This window comes from Pangasianodon hypophthalmus, chromosome 2 (genome assembly GCF_027358585.1).
Source record: "Pangasianodon hypophthalmus isolate fPanHyp1 chromosome 2, fPanHyp1.pri, whole genome shotgun sequence".
NCBI classification, from domain to species: Eukaryota; Metazoa; Chordata; class Actinopteri; order Siluriformes; family Pangasiidae; genus Pangasianodon; species Pangasianodon hypophthalmus.
In genome coordinates this window covers 1,337,845-1,351,446 of record NC_069711.1, presented here as the reverse complement: position 1 = coordinate 1,351,446, position 13,602 = coordinate 1,337,845, and the positions used below count along the sequence as shown (strand labels likewise).

Genomic DNA, 13,602 nt, shown 5'->3' with positions numbered 1-13,602 from the left:
GTAAGTGATGATCGATGTCGGGGACGTGAAGGAAAACAAAACCTGTTTCAGGAGGAACATGGCGGAATCGTCTTTTCTGATTCTCCAGTAATCGAGGTCAGGAGTGCATAATGTCAGCTTAATAAGCAAGTTAAAGATACGAGGTACGAATCAGGCTCCATTTGAAGGTAAAGTGTCGTCCAACCAAAAGTATTATTATAAAATTGACAGAAATGATCTCCTCTGTAAAACTGCCATCCTCCTCTTTTATTTTCTTTGGAGAGGGCCGAGAGATTTAGTTCTGCATCTCGCTCAGCTAGCTGTCTTAAAAATCAGTGTTAAAATAGTCACGATTTATTCGTCTAAAAACATCCAGAAGATGAATATACAGTACTATGATTGGGCAATAGAAAGATTTTAAACAAACAATCAAACAAACAAACAAACAAATAAATAAATAGTTATTCCAAACATCAGTCAGACAGCAGCAACATTTCTACTTCGCTCCACAAGGTGGCGATGATGTGCTCCTTTTACTCCACTAAATTTGTTTGTTTGTTCGTTTGTTTGTTTGCTTCTTTCTCTCTTTCTTTCTCTTTGTCCATTTTCATTTCAACACAATAGATCTGTTTCGGATGAAATTGTTTTTTTGGGACTGTATTTATTTGTTTGTTTGTTTGGTTGGTTGGTTGGTTGGTTGGTTGTTTTCTTTCTGTGTTTGTTTGTCTCTTTGTAGCTCATTTAAACATATATTTTTAAGTAATTGCCCAGCAATGGTAGTTATTTAGATATGTAGTTATTTGTTTGTTTGTTTGTTTGTTTACTTGCTTGTTTGTTTCTTTTTGTCTATTTTAATTTCAATGCGGTGGACCTGTATTCGGACAGATTTAAATATATATATTTTAAAGTAACTGCCCACTAATTAGCATATGTTATTTGTTTGTTTCTTTCTTTTTCGAATTTCAACACAGTGAACCTATTTCTTATGGAATCATTTTTTGGGACTGTTTGTTTGTTTGTTTGTTTGTTTAAATTATTAGATTGGAATTATTAGAATCCCTTGTAGCTCTTTTAAATATATATTTGAAAAGTAGATGCCTATCTATCAGGATACCTTTTTTTAATGGACCAGGAGTCTTTTTTTCTTTCTTTATAAAATACTTCATAAAGAACTAGCTCAAAAGTGCTTGTTATAATGATTAATGGTCGACACACTGCTGAGAAACTCCAGCAGTTACTTCATTAACGTGAAAAAAAAAAACACCCACACAATGATGCTCGTGTGCAGCAGTAACTGGATCATGTGACGTTCTTTAGTCCTGCACTCGAGTCATGAACTCTTAAAGATTTCCTGGTTTATGTTGATATCAGTAAAATGGCACTCACTTTGGGCTGTTGCGCCTCCATGGCTTTCTTGCCGTCCCACGCCCAGCTGCGTTTGGTGAAGTAGTTGACGGTAGCGAACTCGATGAGGGCGGAGAAGACGAAGGCGTAACACACGGCGATGAACCAGTCCATGGCTGTAGCGTAGGCCACTTTGGGCAGCGAGTTTCGGGCGCTGATGCTCAGCGTGGTCATGGTCAACACTGTAGTCACTCCTGAGCGGAGTAATGAAAAAGGATTAAAGGTGCGGTAGGTAACTTTAGAAAGTGTTTTTAGACTTGTAATAATCATATAACCTTAAAAACACCTTTAAAAAAATAGATATTGTATATATATTTTTGTATACTACTGTGGTCACATCTGACTGGAAAGCAAGAGCAGAAGAATAAAGAAAAAAATTTAAAGGTGTAGTATGTCATTTAAAAAAGTGTTTCTGGACCGGTAATAATCATACTATTCCAAAGACACCTTTAAAACTTTTGATATTTTATATATTGCACAATACTGTGGCCACCTGATTGGGGAAAAATGACCAGAATAATAATAATAATAAAAATTAAAAAAAAAAAAAGATTAAAGGTGCGGTATGTAATTTTTAAAATTGGTTTTAGACATGTAGTAATGAAATAATCTCAAAAACACCTTTATAAATGAGATTATTTTATATATTGCTCAACACTGTGGCCACACCTGAGTGGAAAACAGGAGAGGAAGAATAATGAAGAAAGATTAAAGGTGCACTAAGTAGGTAATTTTAGAAAGTGTTTTTTAGACTCGTAATAATCATAGAATCTCATAAACACATTACACTGATATATTTTTTATATATTATTATATATTTATATATATGCCATGCAGTGGAGCTAGCCATTTTTTTTGTTTGTTTGTTTGTTTTATGTTTTTCTGGCCTCAAATAAGCTCCGCCCCAACTCACAATGCTGATCAATGCTGCTCGGTCCTGCCCCTTTTTCAATCTGTATGAACTATAAATGGGGTTGCAATTCACCTCTCAGCCAGCAGAGGGCTGCAAAATTATAAACTTTAAATTACACCGTAAAATATTATATATATTAACATAAGGCTAGCTGATTTGCTAGCATACTTGGGTACTTTTAATATTAATAATTAGCATAACACCAGCTACTTTGCTAGAACCTTGCTAGTTTTACCTGGAGCTAGTAAACCTGGCTAGTAGTTACTGGCTAGTCAAGTTTGCTAGCTTATAATTAGATCATTTCTAGCCTAATATTAGAAGATTGCTAGCAGGATTTCTGGCTACAGAACACGAGTGAGAGATGTTATTACCCAATAGGACATTTACACACTTTGGTGTTGGGTATTTGTTTTACACAACTAATAGTTGCGCCACTTAGCAACTATGGATAATGATTTTAATGACAGATTATAATAATTAGCTTGCTAGTGAGCTTGGTCACACAAGATGTTTTAGCTAATGTTAGCTTGCTAAAATGTCAGATCGCTAACAAGCTTAGCGAATGTGACAGAACTTTATGCTAATCATCACTACATCAAGCCAAAAAGGTGAAAGGAAATGCTAACGGTGATGTATGATTTAGTTTGTGACTGGCTGATCACATTTCTTTGAAGCCCCTCCCCTTTTTAACTCAGGAAATAACTTGGACTTGTCACAGAACTACCCAGGAGCTGTAGAGCTAATTCAAGAAGCTTCATCTTGAGCTAATTAGCTCTTCATTCCATCCTTCTGCGCCAGTCAATTCTGATTTCCATTTTGATGAGCGTTATCGATGTATTAATCTTTAAATTAATTAACAGCCGAGGAGAGCGCCGGCAGAATTCCCGAAGGAAACTCGAGCTCTGTGGAAAAGCAGCTTTACTGTAACGCCCTCTTTGGGAGTACAGAGTGGGTCGTAAAGTCGTCACTGACCAAACACCGTCCTCGCAGGGACGGACTCCCGATTCAGCCAGAAGGAGACCTGCGACAGAATGACCGTCATGAAGCACGGCATGTAGGTCTGGATGACGAAGTATCCGATCTTTCTCTTCAGGTAGAAGTGAGCCATCATCACTGTGTAGAGGCCTGTGTAAACGAAAAAAAAAGAGGATAGAATGATAAGCGAGGGAGCAGAGAACAGATGAGTGATAGATAAAGAGAGGGACAGAGCGTGTGATTAAATTCTGGGGGATAAGTGCAAGCTACCAGAGAGAGATTTCCAGGAATGTTGTGCATCTGTGATAGAAAAATGTGTGAACATTTAGTCAATAGTAGTGTTCATAAGGCTACATAACACCTACATAAGCCCTTTATGAAAGCTGACATAAGCCTAAATAAATATTTATAAAGGGCAATTCCATCAGACAGCTGCTTACGTAAAGACAGAGTTCATTAATTTTGATGTCAGTTGTCATAAAGGGCCTATGTGGGTGTTATAAAGCCCTATGGACACTATAAGCACTGTGTTTGATAACGCATTAACATAAAGTTTTCATAGGGCTACATAACAAATACATAAGCCTTTTATGGCCATTGACATAAACTTACATACTGTAACATTTATAAAGGATTATTCCTACAGGTGATAGCTGACATAAAGACAGCATTTGTCAATTTTGATGTCACTTGTTATAAAGGGCTTATGTAGGTGTTATATAGCCCTATGAAAAATACTGTTATATTCACAAACCTGATAAATCATGTTAAATGGTAGTGTTCATGCAGCTACATTAACATAAACATACCTAATGAAAATGTTAGGCATTATTTATGTCATAACACCTATGTCAAGTGAAATAGACATAAGATTGTGTTATGATACTTTCGTTAGAACATCATGATAACACACATGACATTGGAGCTTAGTGCACTTCTGGTATGTCAGAGTTACACAATGATGATATGACTCACCAAACATCAAAACCTAATCTTATTAGCAGAGATAGGAACTCGTGTTAATTAAGAACCAGGGAAAATATACATAACACTGTTATTAAGGTGTCATAACACTGACATAGCTATTCATAAAAATCTCATGAACAGAAATAAGAACTCATTTTATTTAAGATCCAGAGAAAATGTCCATAACACTGCCATAGCTAGTCATAAAAATCTTATAAGCAGACATAAGATCTCACTTTATTTAAGAGCTAGAGAATATAGTGCCATTATGTTGTCATAAGTATTCATAAGTATCTTATGAGCAGAAATAAGAAACACACTGCACTTAAAGACCAGAGACAATAACCATAATATACATGACATTATAAAGTCATGACATATCATAGGTATTTGTAAAACCTTATAAGCAGGACAGTAGTGTCATAACATTGTCATAAGTAGCATAAGATATGTAATAAGTAACAACTTTATTTTTTTCTCGAAAGAAGGTTGTGTGTCTAACGTTGTCAGGTTAATATCTTCACCATATCAATAACTATACGTCTTTGTTAAATAATGTTTTTCTTTAATGTCTTTACGTGGAGCTTCCACCATACACGTCCCCGTGAATGAGCTGTTACTATAGAAACGATAACGTATCAGAACAATTGCATTAATGTAAGAGTTTGTGGACTTGTCGAAATTCTGTAATGTTGTAATCCTACACACGCTACAGACGCAGTAGATAGAGATTAGGATAGAACATCGGAGTATTCCTTTAAATACGTGAAGATACAAATCCGATGAATCGTGTTACTACGTAATGACTTCGTACGCAAATGATTTCTTCATGGAGGGAAATGAATACTTGTTATCCAGACTCATGCTGGGACATCAGGAGGTACGATATTAACAGAAAATCATAATAAAAAAAAAAGTTACGTATATCCTGTTAAACAAGCAAAGAATTCATTTGGAGGTTTATATTAAAAAATCCTTTCAAGCCACAACGACTGATAACCTGAAAGAAAATCCACTGATGACTGCTGCTTTCTCCTGGCAAAATCGGATTTTTGCGTCGCACTAATCCCTTGTCGTAATCTGCATCCTGCAGCTCTCAGACTCACTCGCTTTATCCCAGTCGCTCACGCTGGGCCAACCTCGTATGGCACGTCGAGAGAGAGAGAGAAAGAAAATCGAAAATGAGAAACTCCTAAGCAACTAGATCAGATAAAGACGACCAAAAATTAGTGCAATTACAACAAAATCTCCAGGATCTCCAGGATCTCACTGAGACTCATTATGTACCCAGGACTTACATCATCCTCCATGAGAGGAGGTCGGCACGTCCAGATCATCCCCCTCTAGACCTACGCACGCTCCTATGACCTGGAAAAAACCCATCCTGGGATTCAGGAAGGTTTTCTTGGATGTTCCCGATCAGGAGGAACCCTTCTGAGAGGAGGCAAACATGCCACAGTGGTGGATCTTCCTGCTCAGCTTCTGGAGTGTTTATGGAGAACTTCCTTTCATCGCAGAGAACAACGCTGCCATGTTGGTCAACTGGTGAGTGACTGAGGTTTTGGTGTTTTTTTTTTATTTATTTATTTTTTATATATTTTTTCCTAACCAGAAATTTAATTTAGTCTGAAAATGGCGTGGCTTGGTTTATGGAACATAAAATAAAAGGTGACAGGTTATCGGTATCTTCATACAGAACTAAGAGTGATGGAACGCTGACATTTTCACTGCTAATTGTCTTGCTATCTGTCTTTTCTGTGGTATTCCCAGCGCTTGGTGGATCTATTCTTGACTTTGTAAAGAGGGTTTACACCAGATTAGCACCACTAATAGCCTCGTAACCTTTGTCCGTCAAGTTAGATAGAGCAGCAAAAAGGATGATAGAAAGGGAGGAAAGTGCCCCTGAGGGCCAAGTGCGGATGTGATCTCCTGAAGGTTCATCTTGTACCTTGCTAAGGATTTGAAGAACTTTGGTGCTGAGCACAAAGTGGAAGTATATTGAATTAAAAAAGTGTTTGTTGTCATTTGGTTTGTTTCTCTATGAAAAAGCTTGAAGATGCCATGTGGAACTTGAGTATATTCTCATAAGAGCTCTGTAGCTCCCTGATAGGGTTCCACATGGAACCCTTAACTTGTTCATGAGGACTGATTGAGGACCTGCCCTCCTGATATTTCATCTGGTACTTACCCAAGGATTCAAGTAACTTTGAACAATTGGTACTCGACAGAAAGAGAAAGTAGAATAAGGCCCCTTGGTTCCAAGTTCCCTTTAGGAAGCTAATAGCCCAAAGAACCTATGAGAAGGTTCCATGTGCAACCAGAGTATATACTCTTCCTGATTTATCAAAGGGTTCCTCAAGGGTTCTTGGTGCTAAGCTGGAAGTATACTCATAAGAGTAATTGTGGTACCCCTTTAGGAAGCTAAGAGCCATTTATGATCCAAAAACTCTTGAGAAACCACTGTGAAGTTAAGGACTCTTACATTCCATAAGTGTTTCCACATTGAACTTTCAAGGTGGTCCTGAGGGCCAAATGTGGACATGGCCTCATGAAGGCTCATCTTGTACCTGCCCATGGAGTCAGGTAACTTCAAATAGTTTGTGCTGAGCAGAAAGTGGAAGTAAAAAAAAGGTTCTTTGATTTGTCCTTCTTGGAGAAACCTTGAAGGTTCCATATGGAACCTGAGTGTACATTCTTTAGGGTTCTTGAAATGGTTCCTTAAGCATTCTTTGGATCATTATGGGCTCTTAGATTCCTAAAGGGGTTCCACATGGAAACCTCATGGCTTCCTGATGTTTCACCTTGTAACTAGCCAAGAATTCAAGTAACTGGAAGTAGGAAGTAGAAATTGGGACAAAAAAGGTTCTTTAATTTCTACCTCTGGAAGAAGAAACCTTGAAGTTCTGAAGTTACTGATTCAAAGAACCCTTGAGGAACCCTTTTTTGTAAGGGCGTATGCTCGGAGTATAGTGACACTATAAGAACTAAGAACTCTAAAGTCAGCTGGATCCCTGGCCATCTTTTTTTTTTTTTTTTTTTTTTTTTTGGTTTTATCAGTATGTTGTAGATTTAATCTTAAAACACGCAATACATATAAATAAATATATCTAAATTTACTGTATATAAAATGTCTTCTATTTCTCTATTTATGCTCACTACATGAGGTACAATGTAATGGTGCTTTATACTTAATTAAGGTTCCCTTTAGTCCCTTCTGTAAAGGATTAATATATTAATTCCTGTATATTACATGGTAGAAAAGTGAGAAAGCGGCCTTTACGTGAACTCTGTAATAACCGACGTGTTCAAGAGAGTTATGATAGGAGTGTATTACTGCCTCTCTTTACATAACTGAATTAAGCAGATGACATTTGAGCCCTTGCTAGTCCCCGCCCACGTGTCTCCCCTTTCCCACGTGTCTCAGACCAGCTCTAGCCAATCACTGCCTGCTGACATCATTTGGAAAGACCACGATGGATGAGATGGAAGCAGAGGGATTAACCCTCCATCCCTGGCAGCTCAGGACAGGGATAAGTGCCTCCTCCTCCTCCTCCTCCTCCTCCTCTGCCCTTTCCCTTCCTCTGTTCATCCTCTTCTCTCTTTTTCTTCTTCATTTTATCATTTTCGTAAGCCAGTGTAGATGATTTCAGTGGTCTTTGATGATTACTACGTGTCATCCTGTATGATATCCCAATAAAATCTCGGCTAAGCTCTGTAAGACTGTCCATTAGCATGCGTGGTAGGTTGCAGGTTGTAGGCCGCAGCTACACGTTGCTACACGTTGCCTTGCTACTCCTTTCAGATAACGTGTATGAAGCTGATTAGTTGCATCATGGCACTAGTGATTCCTGAGATGATGGCCAGATGATGACGTGAGTGCATAACTGTGTATAGACGATTTTTTTTTTTTACCTCTGCTGGTGTTGATGTCCTCAGTGCCGGCTGTCTGGCCAATCAGATGGTACTGGTTGAGTCGTGAACCATCCTCTGCCACCACCACAGACTTTGTTGGGCCTTGGGTCCACTTGTACACTACCTCTGAGATTGGGTAGGCATCTGAAAGAACACAATTAGCATTAGCAGCACCCAATGACGTAAAAATGCACACCGAGGACATGAAGTAGCATTGTGTTCTCCTCATGCTTTGCTTGAAGGGTATCTTCACAGAGCTACATAACACCTATATAAGCCTTTATAAATGTTTATGTAGGTCTGTTTAGCTCTGTGAACACTACCGGAAAGATCAGGTTAGCATCTGAAAGAACACAATTAGCATTAGCAGCACACAATGACGTAAAAATGCACAGCAAGGACATGAAGTAGCATTGTGTTCTCCTCATGCTTTGCTTGAAAGGCATCTTCACAGAGCTACATAACACCCATATAAGCCTTTATAAATGTTTATGTAGGTCTGTTTAGCTCTACCGGAAAGATCAGGTTAGCATCTGAAAGAACACAGTTAGCATTAGCAGCACCCAGTAATGTCAAAATGCACACCAAGGATGTGTGGTCACGCTTTCCTTATATTTCCTATATTTCATTCTAAGCTATAAAGTTTCTTGTCATGATGGTCTAAAGTGTCATAACACAATCTTATGTCTATGTCACATGACTTGAGTATTGTCAACCTGACATCAAAATTTACAAAAGCACTTATCATTATAGCTGCCATCTGTTGGAATCAGCTTTCATAGATTTTTGTAGGTTTATGTTGACTGTCATGAAGGGCTTATGTAGGTGTTATGTAGCCTTATTAACACTACACTTAAGTAAGCATTACTGTATTTCCTAAAATGGCTCTAAAGCTCTTCTCTGTTAAGTTGCACGTATCCCCCCGAGTTTAATCACACACACACACACACACACACACACACACACACTGTCCCTCTCTTTATGCATAACTTTATTTATACATTTTTGTAGGTTTATGTTAAACGGGTTATGTAACTCTCATGTAGCCTTATGAACACTCCTCTGAGGTAAATGTAAAGCTCTTGCTGTTAGCTTATGCTTATCCCTTAGAGTTTAATCACACACACCGCCCCCCTTTAGGTATTACTTTATTTATTAATTTATACAGGTGTATGCCAACAGGCTTATGTAGGTGTCATGTAGGTGTCATGTAGCCCTATGAACACTACTTCTAAGAAAGCAGCCATATTACCATATCTTCTAACAAGGCTGTAAATCTCTCCGTTAGCTTGCACTTATCCCCCAGAGTTTTATCACACACACTGCCTCCCCTTTAGGTATTATTTTATTAATTCATGCAGGTTTATGCCAGAGTGGTTATGTAGGTGATATGTAGCCCTGTGAATACTGCTTCTAAGTAAGCATTACCATATTTTCTAACATGGCTATACAGCTCTCTCTGTTAGCTTGCACTTATCCCCCAGAGTTTAATCACACACACACACACACACACACACACACACATGCAGGTTTATGTCAAAGGGGTTATGTAGGAGTTATGTAGCTCTATGAACACCTCCTTTAAGTAAAACCAGACAGTTCTCCACAGTGGTAGTGGAGGAGTTTATGTAAGACACACAGTGTGATTAAACATCTGGCTTACAGCCAGCAAATTGCATCCCAGCTGAATTGCATCAAGAATCCCAGTTTCATATTAATTCAAGGAAACGATGGTGCATCTGTCAGCGCCACAGAGATATTCCGCTTCTTCCCGCGCAGCGTGTGTGTTGTCCAGCTATGCCAAGTCAAGCATTAGTGCTAATAAATTTAATCAGTGTCTGGGGTGCAGAATGAGATCGGGGTTTGCACCGAAACAAACGAGCTGCTTGAAGGTTCTAATTAACAAAATCCGATTCGCAGGGTGCGTCTCATTACGGCGGAATCTGCTCCACTTAGCAGGCAAGTAGGTTGGTTTACAAATAATCGATTACTTTCATTTTACTAAATCATTTGTTCTAATGAAGAACTCCATGAAGAATACCGGCATTGTTCCCTATGTGTGTGCTTTAATAAATAAGAAAGTAGAGAGTACACGTGTGCGTTTTTGTAGCCTCTGTGACGTGATTGATTCGGCTCGTCTGTTCACCTTTATCTCTCGCTCCTGACTCACGCCATCATTTCATCCAATCTCTGAGAGATCCATTAATCCTGCCACTCTCATGGTGCCTGTCTGGAGCACAATTAAGACTGACTCCGGCTGTCCAGACGCTGGGATTATTTCAGCTCCACACACTCACACACACACATATACCTTTACACACACTCCTGTACACTCACACACACACACACTCATATTCACACACACTCACACACACTCATATAAACTCTCACATACTCATATACACTCACACACACTCATATACATTTACACACACTCATATACACTCACACACACTCACACACACACTCCTATACACTCACACATACTCATATACACTCACACACAAACACACACACACACACACACACACACATGTTCATATAAACTCTCACACACTCCTATACACTCACACACACTCGTATACACTTACACACACATGCGTATACATTTGCAAACACTCCTATACACACACACTCATATATACTCACACAAACACACACACACACTCACACACACATATACACTCACACACAAACACACACACACACTCACACACTCATATAAACTCTCACACACTCATATACACTCACACACACTCGTATACATTTACACACACTCATATACACTCACACATACTCACACACACACTCCTATACACTCACACACACTCGTATACACTCACACAGACTCATATACACTCACACACACACACTCACACACAATAATATAAACTCTCACACACTCATATACACTCACATACACTCGTATATATTTACACACACTCATATACACTCACACACACATGCATATACATTTGCACACACTCATATACACACACATTCATATACACACACACTCATATACACTCACACACAAACACACACACTCACACACTCATATAAACTCTCACACACTCATATACACTCACACACACTTGTATACACTCACACAAACTCACATACACTCGTATACACTCACACACACTCTGCAAAAGTGCTTTGTGTATTTATCATTTTTTAAAGGGATGAGTATTAGAATGAATTTAAATATCATATCAATGTAAATATTGTAAATTATTAAAAATTCTGTCACACTATTAAGCAAACAATTTCTAATTAAACCACAAACTATAATTTTATATAATTATCATAAACATCAGCATAGCAGATTTTTTATTTATTTCCCCATGGTAATGTTCTCGCTCAGGTTTGCATTTTATGTTACACTCATCAGAAAGGTCCCTCAAAGGTTCCTCATTAGTTCTTTGGATGACTAAAGTGTCTAGCTTCCTAAAGACGTTCAACCTGGAACCTTTTCTGAAAGAGAACCCAGCTGTTGTAGGCTGATGATAACATCCTGAAGGGTTGTCTGGATTGTGTGTTCACAACAAAAGTGTTTCATTTAGAAATAAAGGTTCCTTGAGAGTTCCTCGTTAGTTCTTTGGATGATTAAGGGGTCTAGCTTCCTAAAGAAGTTCAGCTTGGAACCTTTGAAGAACCGTTAGCGTGTAAGATCCATGTAAAGATCAGTCATCTACAACTCATGGTGTCCTTTGTGTTACAAGGTTCTATCTCCCATTGAGGGCTTCCTTCACGAAGCTAAGAGTTATGCACTCTTGAGGCAGATTTTTTTTTTTCTATTTAAAAAAATGCCATAAATGCCACGTCTAATGATTTTCATAATGGTGTTCACATAATATATGTGGTCTTTGATAATAATGAGTGTATTTTTGCCATTGAAGAAAATAAACATTATGAAAATTCAGACAGTAATTAAACCCTGAAATTCGTTCTGGCAGGAGTCAGTATTTTGTTTGTATATATAAAATTATAATAATTATAAAAATAACCAGTGAGTTACTGATAGCACCACAAAATTTTTGATTATTTTCCTAAAAGGCAGTGTTTTATTCCTCTTAGAGCACAACAATTTGCCATTGACTCCAATTTGTATTATTTAAAAAGTGCAACATTGTACTTTTATCCATTTATAGCTACATTTAATGTTGTGAAATCTCCATGAAACAAGTTCGTTCCGCCGCTATAAACTTCACCGTATCAACGATTACACACATTTTTTAAAATCCATTTATGTGGAGTGAAAAATAACGCGTTAGAACGAGTGCATTAATAGAAAGCTGGACTACGGTCAGAGCTGCTGTTAGAGAAAATTAATCAACACCTTCTGACCAATCAGAAGCTCTAACGTGTTATTTCAGTGAGCAGCTTGTGAGGTATTCCTGAGTAACCTTCCACTAAAGGAGAAGTCCACTCTATCATGTCCTGGCCTTGTGACTCGGCCTGCGTTTGAATTCCCAGCGTTCCGATTGTGTTCCTGGTTATCGGATTGCAGGTTTAGTGGTTTAGCTCTGTCCACCCTGTTCTGTTTCACACCTCACATTACTGACTGTTTATCGATTCACTTACACTGTATTAATTCAGTAAATCCTCCGTCCTTCATTTACATCCTGGACTACGACCAATAAACTCTCTGCGGTGTTTAAGAGCTCCACTACACCTTTAAAACTTTTAAGGGTTCTTCAGTTCTCTCTCTCTGGGAGAACGTTTAACCCTTATGTCCTGTTCCTTACTGAGCAATGTTATGCCACTTTGCCCCATGCCATTGATTTACAATTTATAGAAATATAGTAGTAACATTCAGAAATATATATAGCTCAGCTGTGTAATATAAACATAACTGAAACGTGACTTTTTTTCAAATAGAGTTGAGAGCATAAAGTAGGGAAGATCATTTTTGAAAGCTAAGCACACTTAATTATCCAATAAACCCTTAAATAAGCCTTTAAGAACCCTTCTGGAACAAACTTCAAATTATTGCTCATAGTTTTGTTCTTCATTGTTTTATTTTGTTTAACATTTAGCTCTTGCAACTTGGTACACTCATAAAAAATGGCTTCATTAATGGTTTGATGGGTAATTATGGGTTCTTAGCCTCCTAAAGGGGTTCTACATGGATCCATTTCCAGTAGGGAAAACACTCAGTTGTAGAGATCGTCACAGAACCTTTAAGGATTCCCCCTAAAGGGACAACTGAAGAGTGTTGTTCTATCTGCAAGGGGGTCCGAGTAGAACCCTTTTTGAAAGGTAATAGCCCTAAATTATCCAATGACTCCTTAAGGAACCCTTGAAGAACCCAGTGTGTGTATTATCTGGGTAAGTGTGTGATACAAACTTTAAATTATTGCTCATTATTTTCTTCTTAAAATCTGGAACCTTTCAGGAGTTTAACATTTAGCTCTTGGTGATTAGTACACTCTTTCAGAAAATGGGTT

General features: G+C 38.1%; 1 protein-coding gene across 2 annotated transcripts in view; it reads right to left on the bottom strand.

Moving 5' to 3' along the window:
* Positions 1-13,602, bottom strand: part of gabra5 (gamma-aminobutyric acid type A receptor subunit alpha5) — a 90,322-nt gene that overhangs the window by 50,152 nt on the left and 26,568 nt on the right. For both annotated transcript variants that reach the window (XR_008301053.1, XM_026945590.3), the window contains exons 7-9: positions 8,150-8,293; positions 3,269-3,421; positions 1,366-1,577 (exon numbers count right to left, since the gene is read on the bottom strand). Coding sequence is in view for 1 of the 2 variants with exons in the window: in XM_026945590.3 (XP_026801391.2) it covers positions 1,366-1,577; positions 3,269-3,421; positions 8,150-8,293 (509 nt within the window). In the remaining variant the exon portion in view is untranslated. The remainder of the gene's footprint in view (positions 1-1,365; positions 1,578-3,268; positions 3,422-8,149; positions 8,294-13,602) is intronic.